Source organism: Dunckerocampus dactyliophorus, chromosome 8 (assembly GCF_027744805.1).
Source record: "Dunckerocampus dactyliophorus isolate RoL2022-P2 chromosome 8, RoL_Ddac_1.1, whole genome shotgun sequence".
Classification (NCBI taxonomy): domain Eukaryota; kingdom Metazoa; phylum Chordata; class Actinopteri; order Syngnathiformes; family Syngnathidae; genus Dunckerocampus; species Dunckerocampus dactyliophorus.
Genome location: NC_072826.1, coordinates 15,557,528 through 15,577,726, shown reverse-complemented (window position 1 = coordinate 15,577,726; position 20,199 = coordinate 15,557,528). Strand labels below are relative to the sequence as shown.

General features: G+C 39.6%; 1 protein-coding gene across 1 annotated transcript; it reads right to left on the bottom strand.

Annotated features, from left to right (window-relative positions):
- Nucleotides 1–1,096: 1,096 nt before the first annotated feature.
- LOC129186808 (immunoglobulin-like and fibronectin type III domain-containing protein 1) lies at nt 1,097–14,920 on the bottom strand. Its single transcript, XM_054785436.1, has 23 exons — nt 14,875–14,920; nt 13,990–14,112; nt 13,776–13,915; nt 13,084–13,183; nt 11,006–11,087; nt 10,738–10,930; nt 10,528–10,641; nt 10,149–10,317; nt 9,733–10,005; nt 9,488–9,655; nt 6,439–6,498; nt 5,977–6,021; nt 5,689–5,804; nt 4,032–4,173; nt 3,656–3,949; nt 3,279–3,581; nt 3,011–3,190; nt 2,809–2,937; nt 2,645–2,724; nt 2,351–2,543; nt 1,737–2,033; nt 1,299–1,625; nt 1,097–1,220 (listed from the first exon to the last, which is right to left on the bottom strand). Exons 1-23 carry the CDS (start codon nt 14,918–14,920, stop codon nt 1,216–1,218), a joined length of 3,579 nt encoding a protein of 1,192 aa, XP_054641411.1. The 3' UTR covers nt 1,097–1,215.
- Nucleotides 14,921–20,199: the final 5,279 nt, after the last annotated feature.

The following is a 20,199-nucleotide window of genomic DNA, read 5'->3' as shown; positions in this document are numbered from 1 at the left end:
CGATCGTTCATCTCAGGATTTTAATGGTTGATAAACATTCATTCACTTGAGTGTTTTATTTGCTTTCAAAGGTGTCACTGGAAAATCTCACAGAGGGTCACGCAGTGTTATAAAAAGATGATGGCTAATGGGGTGCAAGTGTGTCGTACTTGTACAGTTCATATTGTCAGAGGTCAAGCTCATACAGTGTCTGAATGGTCACCAAACGGTATTACGAACAAATATGACTTAATGGCTGCAGCAAAGGAAAAACAATGGTTTTAAATATAAATTTTTACTTCAGGAAGCATTCACTATTTGAATGAAATTATTACATTTTAAATGCTTATTTGATAGATACGGGATAAAAGTATTTACAGTCCGTAACCAAAGAAGCTCCAGTGGTCATTTTACTGGCGTTATATATGGAAAGGCAATGAAAACTGGTCAGACAGTTCTTAAACGTTTATGACACCGTGTAAGCTACATGGTGTCTTCTGCCGTACATTTTTAGATGGAAAAATATACTGTATGTTGTAAATAACCACCTGTTCAACTGTGTCAGTAAAAGAGTGGAACCCTTAAATTCTAATCCCCCTGAAATCCAAACATTCTGAATTTTAGGTTTTCTGGAAAAAAGATTGTTGTAAGAACTGTGGACCGGAAATTGAAACGGTTGTAAGAAAGTGCTAGATCTGTCTGTCCAGGCTCGGCAGAACATCATTGTACAATATAGCCAAGTCAGCAATGATAATAAAACAGCCTGGTCCAAAGTGCAGCCTGGGGCCATATGTGGCACGTAGCTTGTTTTTTATTGGCCCGCGGCACATTATAGAAATAAAAAAAAAAAATAACAAAAAAAGGCAAAATGTAAAGAGAAGAAGCTGAAATGTTGTTACAAATAACTAATGATAAAGTTTTGTCTTTAAAAATATATAAGAACATTTTGGAAAATTTAAAAATACATAAAAATATCAACACGGCTAAATTGATTATGGAAGTTCCACTGTGTTTTTTTGTATTTGGAAAAGCAGAATAAAAACACTCACACTTGGGTATTTAATGATTTATTGCAGTTGCAGGTTAATGAATTCTGAAATCAGTTTGTCGCTCATTTGCAGCATTTTAAAGACATAAGTTAATATTTGATTGCTCTGGAAGTTTCAGCCATTTACAGGAGACTTTTCCGAAACCCTTTGCACTAAAAGTACATGTCAGATGATGTCATTTTTTGTGTCATTCTGTGAAGGAAAAAAAAGTTAAAATCACAAAAAAAAATACCTTAAAAGTTGTTATCAAATCCCTAAGCTGGGTCTTACCTCTAACAATGAGTTTAGTGGAACACTCTGCCTTGCCAAAGGAGTTGACTGCAACCACTTTGTACTCGCCGCTGTCCTTTGGCCGCACTCTGAGAATATACATGGAGCATACGCCAAAGGAGTTGGTGATGTAGTAGTTGCTGTCTGAGTTGATGCACTGGTCATTGAGGAACCAGGAGACGGTGGGTGTAGGGAATCCTCGCACAGCGCACGTCATGTAGACCTGGTAGCCTTTGGGGGGGGTGTGGACCTTCAGGGGGACCAAGATGGATGGGGGCCTTTCAAAGCTGATATGTGATGAGTTGAATGCATTGCAGACAATTGGGACTAAATGGGAAATACATTAAAAAGAAACAGATTAGAATGTGTTGACATTTAGGATGCTGGCTGGTATTTCTAAATGTGGGGTGTCGTGTTTAGCAGGAAATAGTAGCATACCTTTGTTACTATTCATTCCCCATGTTGGTGACTGAGATGGGTCCGAGAGGCCCATGTCATTCTTGGCGTAGACCCTGAAATGGTATTCCAGCCCAGGAAGAATGTTGTTGGCTGTGTACGTGTTAGTGAAGAGGCGGTCTGCCACAGTTTTCCATATCCTGGTATTTGAGTCGCGTTGAGCTACCATGTAGTAAAGTCTGTCATCAAGCCCCTGGTCTGGGGAGGGAGCCCATGATATAACCACTTTCCCCTGGACGGTTTGTTCCAGCTCCACTGGTCCTGGGCACTTGGGTTCATCTAGTTTGAAGGAAGGAAAATACTGACTCCATACCCTTTCTGAGGTTATTCTTTTTTTTTTTTTTTTTGGGCTGTTTTTTGGCTGAAAATTAGCCTTGCTTGGATTCCAAGATGGAACTGAATCAGGAACCTTGTTTCTGTGAGGCTACTACTCCTCCATTGCTGTCCATATTGTACAAAAAATTACAAGTCATATCCAGAAGAAGCTTGGATTTCAGAACAAGAACACAACTGGAGTTTGCTTCCAATTATATTCCAATAACATTTCTGCATTTCTCAAATGAGACCTTATCATTGGCAACTGCCCTTCTTCTTACCTGTAACTCTAACCTCAACATCAAAGCAAGCCTGCCCGACAGAGTTTTTGGCGATGATGGTGTAGATGGCAGAGTCTGAACGTTTGGATGACGGAATAACAAGCTGGGACATTCCCTCTGAATTGATTATTTGAATCCATGGGGGTGTTGGTTCATCGTCCTTGAGCCATGTGATTTCAGGTGGAGGTTCAGCCTGGAGACATTGAGGTATTCCGATAAATGTCAAACTTAGCAAAGCGATAACTGGAGGCTAACTTTTGAGAATTCAAGTAGTTGCAGCTTGTAAAGTCATACCTCATAGCAAATTTTTACACGTGCTGAATTTCCTGCTCTGACGACAATGAAGTCCTCCGGGTCTTTGAAATGAGGTCTCACTGGACCAAAACACATACATTTCAGATACAAACTCAGACTTGAAAAGTGGAATCTTGGATACTGTATTTACAGTCGGAACTTACTGTTGGGATTCTTTGCACACACCATTGCAGAGGGGGGACTCGGATCCCCTGCCCCTGACTCATTAATTGCCAGAACCCTGAATTCATACTGTGCTCCCTCAGTGACATCTTTAACTGCGTAATTCACATCTGGAAAAAAAGGATGTGAAGAGTCAAAACTCTATACTGTTACCCAGGATATGGTTGTGCTTTTGTGACAAACCTTCAATGGGCTCATTGACTGCATTGAGGGGAATCCACTGATTTGTGTCTTTTTTGCGTTTCTCCAGTTGATAACCAATGATGGGCACCCCTCGGTCATCCTCCGGAGGGGTCCACATTAATGTAATACAGGTCTTTGAGGTACTCACCGCTTTGGGGGCACCAGGTGGTCCAGAAAGTACTGTGTGATCAGGTAATAGACAAGTTGGCAACCAAAACAAAAACTAACCACAGAAACGTTGAATGAGACTTCTTTCATTTCTGCTCACTCATTATGCCGGCCATAATACTATCAGTAGTCTCCAGCATGTCACTGAGGCCCTCAGAGTTCTCTGCGTAGATGCGGTAGTTGTACTTCTTTCCGTGAGTCACATTCCTATCCCTGAAGGAGGTCTTATCGCCAGAGACATCCCCGAGTTTAACCCACCGATTGTGGCCTTGCTGCTGTCGCTCTATGATGTAGTTGGTGACAGCGGAACCACCATCGTCTTTGGGAGGTTTCCATTTGATCTCGATTAGAGACGAGGTGGTTTCTAGAATCTCCACCGGACCCTCTGGTGGAGCTGGACGATCTGTATGAGCAAACATAGTGCTTTAACATTTTTAAGTAGTAATATTTCTCATTAGAACACTTAAGCTTTATTACCAAGCACAAAAAGCTGAGATGTGGCCTCCACGGCCCCAAATGCGTTTTTGAGCTGGATTTTAATTTCCCCTGTGTCTGACCGTAGGCAGTCTCTGAGGAGCAGCCGGCTGTGATTGGGCTCCCTCACAATCTTGACTCCTCCGCCGTCTTTGACCTCAGTGCCATTCTTATACCAGTTAACAATCAGAGACTCCTGGACCGCGAAAGGCATTTTGAAAGTGGCGTTTTGGCCCACTCTTACTGTCAAGGGCTTGGAGAATTTGTGAAGGTCCTCTGGGTCAAATTCAGGTACATCTACAAAGCACAAGGTATAATTAAGTATAATGCACTGGAATAGACCATCTCACGTATTACTAAAAAGTGAAGTAAATTATACCTCCAATTGTGACTTTTCCCTGCGTACTCTGATCCCCTGATACAAAGCGATAAACGCCGGAGTCACCATCTCTGCAGTGTTGAAAAGTCAGTGTGTGAGAGGTGGAATCTTTGCTTATGTTGATCCCAGCGCCTGTGTTTAGCTAGAATATCAAAGGTGAAAGGAAAAGTAGTTTTTATCACGCCACAAAATATAAAAGCGTATCAAATCAACCAAGCAGGTTTTGATGCTTGTTATTGTAGTCAGTTTCCCTGCTTAAAGGAGACAGGGGAGCCGTAAAGGGGGGGAAAGTTAGGATGATTCAAGGGTTCCAAAAAAATAGGTACAAATTAAAATCAAATTTTGTTATCTGGGTTGAGAGATATATATATGAGATTTTTCAAATATAGTCCTAAAATGATTTTTTTTTTTTTACTTGTTTTTGGCAGTAAAAGTTAAATTCACATTGACCACAAAGTAAGCATCCATATAGACCAACCACCCCCCTGCATGAAATCTGCAAAATGGTTTGGTCCCGCTTCAGAGCGCGTAGGAGCCAATGCACTACAATGTTGCCTAGTACTAAAATAAAGTCCGGTTTTCACAAAGGACAGCAAGAAAGAAGAGGGAAGAAAGGCAAAAGAAGGAGATAAGATAGTACTACTCCGGCTATTTATTTAGAAACAGAAGTACATGTCCCATTTTGAGTTCAAAAGGGAAGCAATTTGTTCCATATTACTATTTACTATTTCATTGCATAGTATAACTGCCTGTTTTACTATGCATATGAAAATAAAACTCTTGAATCTTGAAAACTCTTGAATCTATGAGAATCAAAAATAATCTGTAAAATGTCAATGGCATTAATGAATAATGGGGCACTTTACATGGAATTTTACATCAAACTTATTTTCTGCACTGTCACCAATGATTAAATATAATGAAAGATTATACTGACTGACTTTTCCATGAAGTAAATAAGGTACATGAGTTCAATCCCAGCGTTTGACAAGTTATGTTATTTTTTGTAAAAATAAATTGAGCAATTTGTTTCCCATGTATTCGTATTACTCCAACACATGCATCTAACTAAATTCAGATTTCAGTCAAATAGCATAAAAATAGCTTTAAAGGGTCAGTTGAGTCCTAGCGCTGTAGTCACCACAGCTGCCCACGGGGCCAAATATGATTTTTTTTTTTTTCATGGGACCCACAATTCCTGGCAGCGCCCCTGCTTGCAGGGTAGGGGTTTTCAATGGTGGCACAAAGAGCCTCCCTCTGAGAGCATAAACAGAGTGATCATCCCAACTCACCAAAAACGGATATTCTGGAGCATATTTGTGAAGTTTTCTGCTCAGCCCAAACTTACTTGCTCATTGTAGTAACAAAAATCAATTAATTTAAACGTAACGTACTTAAAACGTAACAAAAGTTTGCTTAGCAGGCTTGTAGAAGTTTTTCTCTGTTTCTCAAGCTGCTGCCCCTCCTTCTCTGAAGTCTTCTGGCCCGCATCACACCTTGAAAACCCCTGTTGTTTTTTAAAGGTCTAACTCAAAACCAACTCTATTTCCTCTTCGGTGTGTTTACTTGACAAGTGACAACACATCAGTCCTACATCAGTGTTTATTCCAAATGCACAAAAGAAAACTGAAAAATTTGTCGTTAATGAGCTTTTTACCGGCTCTCCGTCTTTAAACCAGATGCCTTCGCAGTCCATGTTCATTGTGACTTTTAATTCAGCTGGCTTCCCACGCAGACAATATATATCAGTGAGTCCGCATGTAATCACAGGCTCTGGGAACATTAAATAAAAAGATGTTTTATGCCATGTTTGACTTAACCCAAAGGAACACAGTTATTCATATCCATACATAATTTTTTAAACTACAGAGTTATATTTTGGGCATCTTCAAAAAACACTAATTTAATATTTACTAACAACTATGACAGTATTTGAGCAACTTACCACTTGTTGGAGCTGCAGGTGGCAGCTCAGGTTTTGTCTCCTTAACTGAGGGGGCAAACAAGAAGAAATGTAATTCCGTCTTCATTATTTATGCTCCTCTTTTGGTCTTTGCTCAAGGTTTTCTTCCCACGAACTATTCATTCAAAATTTTCTTAAAATTGTCTAAAATAGATGCCAACCCCATGAAAAAACTGATGACAGACGTTCTACGCTTACTTTCAGCATATTCTTAGACATTGCCGCAATTATGTGATCTGAGCACTGCCCATTTCCTCGGCAACCGCTTGAACAGAAGCCAAGTCTGCCACTTTATCACTTCCTGTTAAACATTTATGTTAGTAGTTGCTGTGTCAACAATTTATGAATGTAAGCATACTGAAAATGGACGAACAGTGTTAAAAAAAGAAACATATCAACTCTCAGATAAAACCATAAGTAGACGTTACAGCAACACTTTCTTACCGTTGCTTTCCCCCTTCACAACCGGTCTAGTTGGTGTCACGTCTGCTGGTTTATCGCTGCCTGTTAAACATTATTGTTAGTAGTTGCTGTGCCAACAATTTATCAATGCAGGCATACTAAAAATTGATGAACGCTAGGGGTGTTTAAAATAATCGATTCGACGATATATCGAGATATTACATCGCACGATTCTCATATCGATTCAAAAGACGTTCAAATGGATGTTTTCAAATGTGTTTTGGAGGTACTGTATTTATTGCAGCGTCTTTTGTCCTGCACTTACACTCCCGGTCACTAGCTGGCAGTGTTGGCAGCCCACCACCCAAGCCCGCCAGAGTAATAATAGCATCTCGCGAGAGTTATCACAGGGCGGTATCTTTACACTATATTCTCGCGGTGTTTAGAGAACAGCTAAAGTTTCAACATGGAGAGGGAATTACGAGATGCTCCGAAGCACATTTATAAATCTGCAATTTGGACTCTCGCTTGTACAAATTAGTAAAAAACGATGTGCTGGATGATCTTCATTTGCGGAGCGAGTTGCATTAACATGTGATGCCTGGAATTCCAGGGCCACCGAGTCATACTGTACATAACAGTAACGGCGCATCACATCGACAGCATGTGGAAGATGCGTTCTCATGTGTCACAAACACGTCCAGTGTATGACAGTCACACATGAGAGAATATTGAGGCTTTGCTGCGTGAAGTTGTGGCTGATTGGGGCGTAAGTGCAAAAAATCCTGTGGTAGTTACTGACAATGATCCCAACATTGAAACCTAAAACACAGTCTGCAACTTCTTAAATACGGTTGCTGCTGCAGTTATGTTTCTGACATTTCAGATAATAAAATATTTTATACAAATTTTCTTTTGAATGTGTACTAGTTTAGTCATTAGTTGTTTCCAGAATCATATATTTAAAAAAAAAATCAGAATAATTGTCTTGTACTTAAGTATTGGGATATATCGAAATCGAATCGAATCGTGACCTATGAATCGCAATACGAATCGAATCGCCAGATAATAGGTAATGCACACCCCTAATGAACACCGTTAAAAATACATATGAACTCTGGATAAAACCATCTGTAGACGTCACCTCAGCAAATGGTGTCTCTTACCCCTGCTTACCACCTTCACAATTGGTCTAGCTGGGGCCACGTCTGCCGGTTTATCTCTTCCTGTTAAACGCCAGTGTGAGTAGCTGCTGTGTCAACAACTTCACATTGGAGGCTTAATGCAAATTGATGAACAGCATGACAGACACTATATAGCAAAGCAAAACAATGCAGTTGATCTGCATTGAAATCTGAAGGTTTGGTTGAAGCCTAGTTGAAGCCAGAGGTTAATTTGGTAAAATTGCCATTGATATTTGGTTATATATAGATGTAGGTATGTACTGTAGGTTTGTCAAACAATTATGTACAATTTGTGTGTTTATAGCAGCATCGGTTTTATGGATTGTAATTTATCAAGTAGTAGTATAGTGATCTATGATCTTGGGGAGTTTACCAAAGCTACTGTATGCAGAGCTTTAAAATCAAATATACCGTGTAATACAGAGACCTGATCAAAATCTCCAGTGTTCCACTGAATGAAAAAGCACCCCAGATCATGACGAACACCCCTCCACTGTGCCGGGTAGAAAACATCTCAGGTGGGATCTCCTTGTCATGCCAGTGACGTTGGAAGCCATCTGGACCGCCAAGGTTACATTTTTTCTCATCAGAGAATAAAACTTTTTTCCACCTTTCAATGTCCCATGTTTGATGCTCCCTGGCAAAGTCTAACAGTTTTGTGGTGTTGAAGGAGATAAGGTCTTCGAATTTGTTTTGTTTTTTAAACCCTTTTCCAGCAGATACTGTCTGATGGTTATTGCGCTGCAGTCGGCATCAGTAAGGGCCTTAATTTGGGTCGAAGACCGCCCTGTGTCTTGATGGACAGCCAATCGGATCCTCCGGCTCAGCACAGGTGTGATTTTTTTGGGTCTACCACTTGACTTTTTTGTCCCATAATGCTCAGGATCTTTCAAAAAATGTAGAATGACTGTCTTACTGAGCCCAACCTCAGCAGCAATGGCACGCTGCGAGAGGCCTTGCTTATGCAGCTCGACAATCCGACCACATTCAAAAAGAGAAAGCTTATTAGCTTTAGCCATCAGGAGGGCATGACAGTGTGAATGCCTGACAGAAATTGAACATTTTGAATAGATTTGAGCTTTTATAGCCTGTGGTCTTAAACTTTTGATCAGGTGATAAACAACCTATTTCAGTTTTTTTTGTTTTTTTTTGTTTAAATTACAAGTTCCAAATGTTCTTTGTCTCACTCCCCCTTCTTGATTTTGCATATTTTAGCGCTACCTAAAACCTCATTAAGATCCAAATGTGCAAAATGCAAATTCTAGCAATTTTTCAACTGCTGTTAAGATTTTGATCAGGCCTGTATGCTGTGTATATAAAGACATACAAATTGAAGCAGTGACTTTTAATATTGTCAGCTGTTGTCTTACATTGTCAAAATGACCTTCTGCAATGGCTCTTAACTATGCAGACAACACTCAGATCTACATGTCACTGATGGCTGGTCAACATGGTCCTGCAGATTTACTTTGTCACTGCATCAAACAGATCAGTGTGTGGATGCAAAGCAACTTTCTCCAGCTTAACTCAGACAAAACTGAAATCATTGTCTTTGGCCCACAGAAACAAAGACAAAGTGTTATTAGTATGGATGAGCGAGTACACCACTATCTATATCTGTATATGTATCTGTTCACCCACCTCAATTATCTGTATCCGTATCTGTTTTTTTATGTAATTATTTTAGAATGATTTTATGTTTTTATGGAATGATTTTATGAAGTGATTCTATTCTTTTTTTTTTCTGTAAGCACTTTGAATTACCTTGTGTATGAATTGTGCTCTATAAATAAACTTGCCTTGCCCCCTCCAACATCTACAGACTGTCTTTAAATTTGGCCCAACAGTATCTTGCTAATGTTGTGTTTTGAAATTTGAAATACATTTTGGTAGTTTACAAATCTTACCTGGTTTTGGTGCCACAACTTCAGCTTCTTTTGCAGCTTTCACCTCCTCTTTCTCTTTCTCCAACTTTGCATTTTGCTCTTGGGCCACCTTCTGCAGATCCATACCCGATCCTCCGGCCTTTGTTGTTTTCCTCACTGACTTCTTGCCCTGATCTGCATCTTTATCAGCTAAAGAGGGACATGGTAGCTCTGAAGTTGTGCTGAGTTTGGTTGGAGAATTAACACCTGCGTGTTGAGTGTCTAACCTTCAACGACGAGCCAGGCATTGCAGGATTTTATTCCGGCACACGCGGAATAAATTCCTTTGTCTACCACCATGCAGTCTTTGACCACCAGTCTGTGGATGAGCTTGTCTTCAGAAACCTCAATATCATATTTATCTCCTTGCTCCAAGGGCAGATTCTTGCCAAACCATGAAATCTTGGCAAGAGGTTTTGATATAACACACTCAAAAACTGCGTCCTCTCTCTCCATTGCCTTCACTTCCTGGATTTTCACCAAGAAATCCACCATGGGAACTGAAATAGAACACCATAAAAAAGCAAAGAACTAAAAAAACAAAAACAAAGACCATTTCTTGCATGGCCTCTTACAACTACAATGCAACTTTGTAGTCATTTGTCAAAGTAATGTAGAGTAGATATGTTCCCTGTTTACCTACTTTTAAAATCTGTGGAAAAAATATTCACATCTTCTACATCCAACTGGTAGAATCCACCGTCGTCTGGCCTGAGATCCCTCATGCTGAAAATATACTTTCTCCCTACTCTCCTCAGGCTGTGCTTCATCGTGTCTCCCAGTTCCTTTGTGTATGGGACCATTTCACCATCCTGTGAAAGAAATACACAATTAAACTTCAGTTCATTAGATTTTTAAGACAAAAATTTATTCAAACATCAGCTGTAAAACATTGTTTACACATTGAACTAAAAGCAAGTCATAACAACCAAGTTGAACCTTCACAATTACATTTATTAATTTGGTTACTCTATGATGTTTGTAGAATTGTCAAAAACAAGTCGCCTTATTGTCACACTGACCTTATACAAGTAAATGGAGCTGCTCTGTTCAATAAGATCCATGTCAATCTCGAAGGAGGCAGTACCATCTGCATTGACCCGGATAGGCCGCAAGTTAGATATGTTCCTGACAAACTGTGCCAAAAAAAGAATGTATCATTAAAAATATTGAGACCTAAATATGTGCATTCATCCACTCTTAAATACAAGAACATGTAACATCAGTGTAACCTCGGCCTGTTCTTCTTCTCGCTCTTTCTTCATTTCATTGAGTTTTTTCAGCATCCAGCGAAAGTCAGTCACTCCATACTCAGCACAGATTCTCTCATAGTCTTTTTTGTCAGCACTCAGGAGCAGCTCCCAAAATTTTGGATCTATTTCACCATCCTTTTTTTCTGTTTGCGCTGCTTTGGGAACCACTTTACTAAAAAGGAAAAAAGAAGGCATGGATTAGCTGGGTTCGCTTGTACAGACGAGCGACCATCAACACACAACCAACCTTTTTCTTAGAACTGTCTTAAAATCACCATTGATGGTTTCTGTCGCATTTTGCTGAACTGCTTTCTTTTTTTTGAAGCCAACTGGAGAGAGAAACAGACTGTAGTCTTAATGATATACAGGTAACTTAGGGCTTTTCAAAGTCAAAGTCAGACATTGTGGGCCACCTTCCAAGGAGCCAAAAGGCTATGGTGCCCCCATGCATATTGTATTACAATAATGTACATTAGCTCAGGGGTCTTCAAAGTGTAACATTGTGGGCCTCCCTCCAATAGTTAATCAAATCAAGGCTATTCTTATCAACATTAATTATTGCTTGTTAATTGCTTCCCTTTATTTCAAACATGCATACAGTTTACATTGAAATGCTTCATGTTACAATTCAAAAATCCAGATCCAGATGTCCGAAAAGGCGTAGGAAGAAGCAGATGTTATTTAATCCTTTCTAATTCCAGTACTTCTTGTTGAGCGGGCCCTTGCAACATGGTAATGATATCAAATGTTAGATGTTATTGAATGTAATCCTTCTAACTGCACGCTTCTTTCTTTGTGGGTTGTATCCTCCATTTTCCTTGTTGTCATGTAATATGATATTTAATATTTATCCAGATCGTTAATATCTTTGACAACAATCACTCTTGCTTCTACTGGTCCTCCATTTAGCTTGATGTAGATTTTGCCGTTGGTGCGCTAAGTTCTTAGTATCTTTCCCTGCTTACTTAAGTCTTTCTAGGCGATGTCAGCATTGCGTTTTGTCAGATGCTCATTCATGTAGACTTTTGTACCTTTCAGTTTCTTTCCCTGTTTCATCAGTGCAGTTTTGAATTCCCTATTGGTGAACTTGACGATGATGACGGGTGTGGTGTTGTTTCTGCCATTCACTGGGATGCATTCTGATCCATCTCATCAATTATATTTTTCATTTGCTCAGTGATATATTCCTGTTTCCTCAAGAGTGTCACGGAAGGCAGCGTTATCTTTCAATAGTGCCTCAATATCATTCTGTAGAAACTTGATATCGTTGTGTAGTGCTCTTTTGTCCTTCATAGGGTTTTTAACCTCCTTAAGAGCAGCGGGCAAGGCAGCATTATCATCTTGTGGTACCTTGATATTGTCTCGTAGTGCCTTGGTATCCTTAGGCAGTGATCTTTTTTGTTGAGGCTGTCATTCTGTGCTTGTACATATCCAATTTGTGTTAGCAGGCCTCTTAGATATTTGTTTGTGCTACAGCTTGCTCTTGTAGCTCTTCAAGGCGTGAAATGACATCAAATTATTGCTGTTGAGAAGATCGTTGAATTCTAATAGTTTTACGATGAAAAAGCCATCCTCCTCATTCGATAGCTAGACTGGCCCTGTTTCTGATTTTGGACTTGGATTTCCAGGGCTGTATCATTTGGTGTTGTGTTTGGCATTGTTGCTAGCCAACCGCTTTGAACTTCAGCAGTTAGCCGTTAGCTTGGCTTGCTAGCAGCTGTCAGCACCTGTAACTTGTTTTTTTTTCAATAAATCTGTACCTCTCGCTTGTCCGGATTTGAGTTGCGGGTGTCAGCAAGCTGTTATGATCTTGTGTTTGTGAAGTGTAATCAGGAAAGCATCAAATTACAGTAGTTCAAAACGCTAGTATTGACAGCAGAGCTCTTGCCATGTACGTCCTTTCTAGTTAACAAAAAAAAAACAAATGAAAAGTCAGTTTAAGCCGATCCACATGCTCATGCGGTCAGCACAGCTGGTATGAAAAACCATACAAACCAAACAACCCAGGTGTAAGTCAGTTACCAGTCATCAGACCCATCTGGTGGGCTCAAGGTGTAACTATACGTGTCAATGGCTTTTTCTGTTGTATTCTACTAGTACTCACTGCAAGCTTTCCAATGCCTTTCCATCTCAAATGCCTCACACTTTGAAAACCCCTGATATAGTCATTTAGTTGAGTAATGATCAGTTGAATGATCGATTACAGAGTGGCAAAGTGGCTCCAAAGTATGCTCAATCGAACATGCGAATGTTTCCCGTCAATATTTTCAAATACAGAATAAAAAAACAGTTAATACCTTTTGTAATCTTTAGTGTTATCTTTACCTTCAATAACGTTCAGAACAACCGTGACAAAGGCTTGTCCATATTCATTTGTCGCAAAACACTTATATGTATCTGCTTGATCAGCCTTGACATTGGGCATCTGGAAGAGGCAGAACATACAATTAGGTAAGTGGTAAAGTGACCCAGTATGTTTCACTGTATAGTCTCTCCATTAAACTTAGGTCACAACCGGTCGTACAGGCTCCTACGGCTGGTCTACGTGCAAAACAACGCAAGGTACTTACAGAGGGCGCGTGTGTGACGTGTTCATTTTTGAGCCGTAGACTGGTCGTAGACCGGCCGCAGAGGTTCATATGTTTTTTTGAGGTTGCAAGACAAACTTACACACTTTGTGCATCCTTGTGCGTCGTCTGTACGGCCATCTTTTGTATGTTTTGCTGGTGTCAGGTTTGGGCAAAATGTCAATTTTTTTGTACATCGCATTTGCAGACTCCTGTGTGTTGTGCACCCCACATATCTAATTAGTGCGGCCAACGCATGTGCAGATATTTCGTACGTCCTCCATGCGTGTCCTTTATGGTCACCATGAACAAAAAAAAGATTTGGGAAACGCCAAAAATCACCCGATAAAAAAATCGTATGTCCGTTGTGAGCTAGGCTTTAAAAAGAAACACATCTGCCAGTTACAGTGACCAGTGGTTTCATTGCTTGATTGTTAGGTCTTTACTTGCCTCAAATGTGTGCTCATTGGAGTTGGGGTCATATTTGCTTTGATATTTTGACGTATCAGAGACATCTCCGTTATTTCTGCTCCACGCCACAGTGGGCTTGGGGTCTCCAGTGACAATGGCTTTAAAGAAGGCAAATTTGCCTGAAGAAAGAAAATTGTTATGTTTAGAGACAATGACTATATGCAAGATAAATTGTAGTAATTTTAAGTTTTACCTTCTTGGATGGTCAAAGCAATTGGCTTGCGAGTAAAGTCTGGATGGCTCTTCCCCTCAGGCAGCGTCTCTATAAACTGTGTAATCATTACTCCAGGGACCCTAGATTTCTTCTTGATGCCCACTGAGAAACCAATGCAGCGTTTAATATCAGTGGACTAGACGAAAACATGAGAATCACTGTTATGTCCAACACTGAAGAAAAACTCACCACCCTTTTTTTAAAGCATGCGGTAACACATTCTAATACATAAAATATTAGAATGTCAAATTAAATTCAATACATATCGTCTGGGTTGGGATATATATACAACATGTTCATTACATGAACATTTATCTTGCCTCAATGCCTCCGTTCCACACGGTGAACCGATATGTAGTGTGGCACCTACATATCTACGAATAAAAGATATTACGTAATGGATTGCACAGCAGGACTTCATGCCTTTGTGAGCAGGAGTGAGGAAAAAGGAAAAGATGGATAATGGCAAGCTTCTCCGAATATTCCTCTAAGCCTACCTTCATTCTCTGCAGCGGGCCCTGATAAGGCACACGTTGAAGAACATATACAGCACATGTCAGGATGGTCGCATTGGATTAACTCATTTAAATTAGATACAGTGCAGCAAAACGTAACTACACTTGTATTAATATGAAAGAAATTAAATCCTGTCAGTGTAGCTCGCCTACTTTTTTGTTTGTGAAATTATAAAAATCATACACAGTGTTTTTTAAAATCATGTTTTCCATATACTGTATATGTGTGTCACTTTAATGAAAAATATGGGGGAGGTTTGGGGAGACAAAGATGAAAAACAAATACCGGAAAGACCATTATTGTTTGTTTTTTCACAGCCTTTTGTGGCTGTTAAAACTAATTGCTTACCTTGGCCAGCGCCCGTCCCATCTGTCACTTTAGATCTTTTGAACATCGTGGCTCCTTGTATGAGTCTTGAAAAATAAGAAAATAATATAACAGATTCAAGGGTAGAATTGTTGTGGTTATTTCAGAGGCCCACCCGCTGCAAATGCAGAATTTGTATGTTGTCAAGATTCACGTAGCTAAATTATTCTGTGGGCAACATTTTGTTTATATGGTAAGCTTTTGTATATAATGCTAATGCATTGCTCTGGCATGCCTTAAGATGTTTACCTCACCAAACAGCTAATGTCGTCCTAAATAAATATAAAACAGAAGCAATATATTTCAAAAACATTCGTCAAAGATTTTCTATTTGACAGGAGTGTCCTGTTTTTAAGGACTTAACAAAAACACTAGGCAAAGGTACTCATACTGAACTAGTGGGTGGTAGGAGTGGGGGAAATAATCGATTCTTCACGATGTGTACATTGATGCTTAATCGATTCATAAATGACAATAATCGATGCCAACAGAACAAAAAAAACAAGGGAACAAAAAGACGGAAAGCGGAAGTGCCGCCCAGACAACTACAGCCAATCTACGACCCGCACGCCCTTGGTTTAAAGCGAGCGTCTGGAAGCACTTTGGCTTTAATGTAGTTGAAGGTACAAATGAGCTGGGCAAGAGCAAGACAATATGCAAGTTTTGTCATGCAAGCTATTTTGGGAACACGACAAATATGAGAAACCACATAGCGCGTTTCCACCCGAACCAGGAGGAAAAATAGCCAGCTGAAGTTGCTGTCAACCAGAGAACCACAGAGCAGGTGATAACTAATTTTCCACCCAACTTGGAAAAGGCGAAGCGAATCACAAAATCAATTGCAACTTTTATTGTGAAGTATTTGAGGCTCTATTTGGTTGTTGAGAAGCAGGGCTTTTGTGCTTTGTTGCGCTCTTTGGAACCCAGATATAATGTCCTATCGCAACATTATTTCACTGACACCGCAATTGTGAGGGCAGTCTAGTTTTTTTGGTTGTTCATAATGATGTAAGAGAGTCGCTGGTACAGAAATCTATATTTTGTATGAAAGCTGTTTGTGACTTTTCCATCCAGCAAAAATATAATTTTGTCACATATTCTATGCTCAGGATTTTAGTTTGAATTCAAAAGTCTATTATTTATTTTTGAATATTTTTTTTTATGTTGGTTACTCAGAATATGCTGAAGTTTGTTAATTTGATACATGCTGCTACTGGTGCACTTTACTTTTCATGCTGGCACAATGGGAAATATGTTGGTAGATGTGACCTTCCAATTATTAAAAGATAATGGAAGTAAATTAATCTGTTTCATGTTTATTTTAATTGTGGATCTTTACAAATATGCTTTGTTTTAGTAGTACACAGTGAGTAAAAATAAATTATACATAGAAAAAAATTATGCATGCAAAAACTGACAAACTATTGATCACAAAAAAAGGTGCGGTAATCGGTAATTATTGCATCGCAGGCCTCTGAAACGTAATCGCATCGAATCATGAGGTTGCCAGAGATTCCCACCCTTAATGGGCGGGCCACCAGTTGACTAGCCCCGACAGAGTAGTGACTAAAACATGAAAGGGAAATGATCCTAACTCGTTTTATTATACAGTATTGTCCCTCCTTACTTGGTGGTTCACCTTTCGTGGCCTCGCTGATTTTTTTTGGTGCAATTTTGCATGCTTTTTTTTTTTTTAAGGAAATCCTGCGCATTGTTTCTGTGTCCTGATTGGCTCAGGGAGAATCCGCACATTGTGTTCTGCATCATGACTGGCTAAAGGAGAACCTGCATTGTGTTCTGTGTCCTGATTGGCTAAAGGAGAATCCACACATTGTGTTGTGCATCATGATTGGCTAAAGGAGAACCTGCATTGTGTTCTGCGTCCTGATTGGCTTTAGACCATTATCAATCAATCTCCTCCGTGCTGTGTCTCCTGTTGTGTTATCGCTAGAAAACAGGTAGCAGTGCGACTCTTAACTCTTTATGTTTGCAAGTTTTGTCACCGACAAAACCCACAATGTCGACGAAATGTTCTGCACCCAAAAGGCAGAGAACGATGCTATCCATCGCATAAAAAGTTGGACTTCTGGACATGCTGAAGGAAGGTAGAAGTTACGCGGCTGGAGGGTGCCATTACGGGATTATTGAGTCTTCGGTTCGTTACATAAAGGAGGAGGAAAATAGCATAAGACAGCAACAATAAGTTTTAACAAGGATGCAAAAATGCTACAGTGGAGTGATGCCAGGACGAAGAGGCACTGTCGGAGAACTGTGAAATATGCGTGAGTCACTATTAATAATTTCTTATGTGTCCAACCTAATAGGTTGGTCATTAAAATTCAAACGAAAGTTTGAACTTTGAGAGTGTTTAAACAAGAGAGAAATGTGAGAAAATGTTAACGCGTCTTGAGAAAGTGTATAAAGTGTATGGTGAGGGGTTTGACAGCCTTAAAATAAATGATAATTGTGAAAAATAAAGCTCACTACTTCGTGGATTTCATCTATTGCGGGTTATTTTTGGAACCTAACCCCATTGATAAACGAGGAAACACTGTATTACAAAAACAGTACCCGGTCAGTCGCAAAGGTTTGTAGCTGTTGTGTAACAATGACACGAGTGCTAAACCACCTTGGCTCGCAGTTGTTGATTGAGTAAGTGAGTAATCAAGTGGTAATCTGCAGAATTCTTGAAAAAGTCTCTAATGTAAGCATCACAAGCTGGTCAGAGGTCAATGTTTTTATTTAAATAAACTACAGGCTATTGCTGTAGTGCAAAAAACAAAGCATCATCCTGACAAGTTGTGGCTGCATGCCATGCAGCTGCTGGCTGGATGCTTCAGTTTATCGCACTCCACCCAAAATAAAATCATCGCTGAAATAAAACTTTTATGTGGCCTTTTCGTCATGATTAAAATCTTAAAATGACTTATTCATGGCGAGATTAATTTCAGCCAGCTTAAGATATCGCTGTACGATATACGATATGGCTTGTGTTTTTGTTTTTTCTTTGCAGCACATTGCTTTGATACCGCGGTGAACTCGACCAGTCACCATTTTTTATGATCTGTTAGCTCCATTTACGGCAGTGTTCCATATAATAATATTTAATTACCCTGTCGATGGCTTAACTTAGAAGGATAAATGTCACTTGACAGAAATAACCAGATGGAGCTTGTTTTTGTCATGGATTCAGTGCACCCAGGGGGGCCACCAGGGTATTTGCAGAAATGTCACTTGTCTGGAAAAGAACTGCCTTGCTGGCACAAGAGTGAATACGTAGACTTGTAGACGCGCCTCTCTGATATTTGATTTCATTCGCGTGCATCTCACATGTTACCATTATGAACATCACAGTCCACACACAGTTACACAACAGAGTAACGTCTGAGGCTTCCCTTGCAGTTGAAGGTGAAAGGACAAATGTGCACACTAACACACGCTGACTCACAGGTTACACCATCTTTAGAACAACCACACACTATTAATAACTCAGTGACATATGACGTTCCATCAACATATCTTTCTCTTCGTCATCTGACATAATTAGTCAGCTAAAAATAACTCTTACACGCTGAACACAAAACAGTTAATTTTAATGGCGTAATCTACTCATACAGATTGTTAACGCTACATGTTCTATAGACTTGCAGCGGGGGATATATATAATATTTTTATGGCTGGTTTATTGTCACGGAGAGACAGAATAAAAAAAAAAAAATTTAATGAAGAAACACTTACATTGAGGGAACTAAGTATTTAATCCTCAAGCAAAACTTGACTTAGTACTTGGTGGAGAAACCCTTGTTGGCAAGTACAAATATCAGACATTTCTTGTAGTTGTACGCATTTCAGAAGGGGTTTTTGGTTCAGTCCCCTGCACTTGTACACTCCAACTCCTGAAGGTTTTGAAACTGCCACTTGGAAACTCAAAGCTTCAGCTCCCTCCACAGACTTTGTAAGAAGGTAAACTTACAAAACCATTCAAATAATTATTTCCCCAACTGTGTCCCATGCGTTTGGTGTTTGTTGATGAGATGAGCAAACCGACAGTCACATGATAGGTCACATTGCAAATAAAACGGTGAGCCTCTCACAGCCACAGCAGCATCCGAGCATGCTTGTAAATCACTGTTGACATGACCAGATGCTTGTGTTGTGGGGCCATTTTTGCACATTTAGTCGCTATAAAATGTTTTTTTAAAAACCTGCTTGGTTTTCCATCTCTGGCTGAGAAATAGATAATGCATTTCGCCAAATTTTATCGCCATAAATGTTAACTACAATACATTTACTTGAAACAGGAAAAAGTATGTAAAAATCACGCATTTGTGTTAAATTAAATCTGCAATTAAAAATCTTAGATGAATACAGCAATATAAAAACTGCAATATACAGTCCCTTTTCTAAATGACTGTCAAATATGCCAACTGCCTTTTTAGTCAAATGAGCTCCAACATAAAATCTGTGTCGGTTGAACTATGCTATCTGGATTTGTTTGTCTGAGATTTACGTTGAATTTTTTTATTTTACAAGTTCTTTGTAGTTCTTGTCTTGTGACACACCGCATAAACCAAGCACATTCCTGCTGGGTTTCTTGTGGCCACACAGTGCATGCTGCAGTTATCGCCTCCATGCGTACAGACTCCGAGGGTCCGAGAGCATCATAAAAGTCATTCAAAGGAAGACACTGCTAAGGTCATGTTCAAAAAGCATGTCGCTATGCGGGGAGTTGCCATGGACGTTGGGCATGTGCAACAGCTGGCAGTGGCAGTTTAGCTTTTTTTGGTTTATTGCTCAGATATGTTCTTGGCTGCCACAGTTTATGTTTTTTTTTTTACATTCCTGGCTAAATTTGACATCAGATTTGTACTGTAATTAAAGCTTGTGTTAGAATAAGCATTTATTTTTTACAACGGTGCAGCTTTTGGAAAACAGAACTTAAGTCAATTTTCCTAATTCAAACAAATAATTGCCTTTGGCAATGCTGTACTTTGGATAAATAATTCTCATGTACTTTACTGTACTTTGTAACTAGTTATCTAGTACAGTACTGTATACTTTCAGCACCAGTTCAACACAAAACACACATAACTATTACAAACATATTTTATAAACATTTTCCCACATTTTGCTGTCTGTAGAAAAGATGAATCAGGTCTTATGTTGAAAAAGTGCCTGATGAATAATGCTGTATGGGATGAGGATGATCTTACCTCAGAACTCCTGTGGTCCTCCTGTGTGCTCCTCAGTCTGAGTCTTTGCCTCCCTTCCCTACAAGCTATGTCCTTATAGGAATGCCTGCAAATG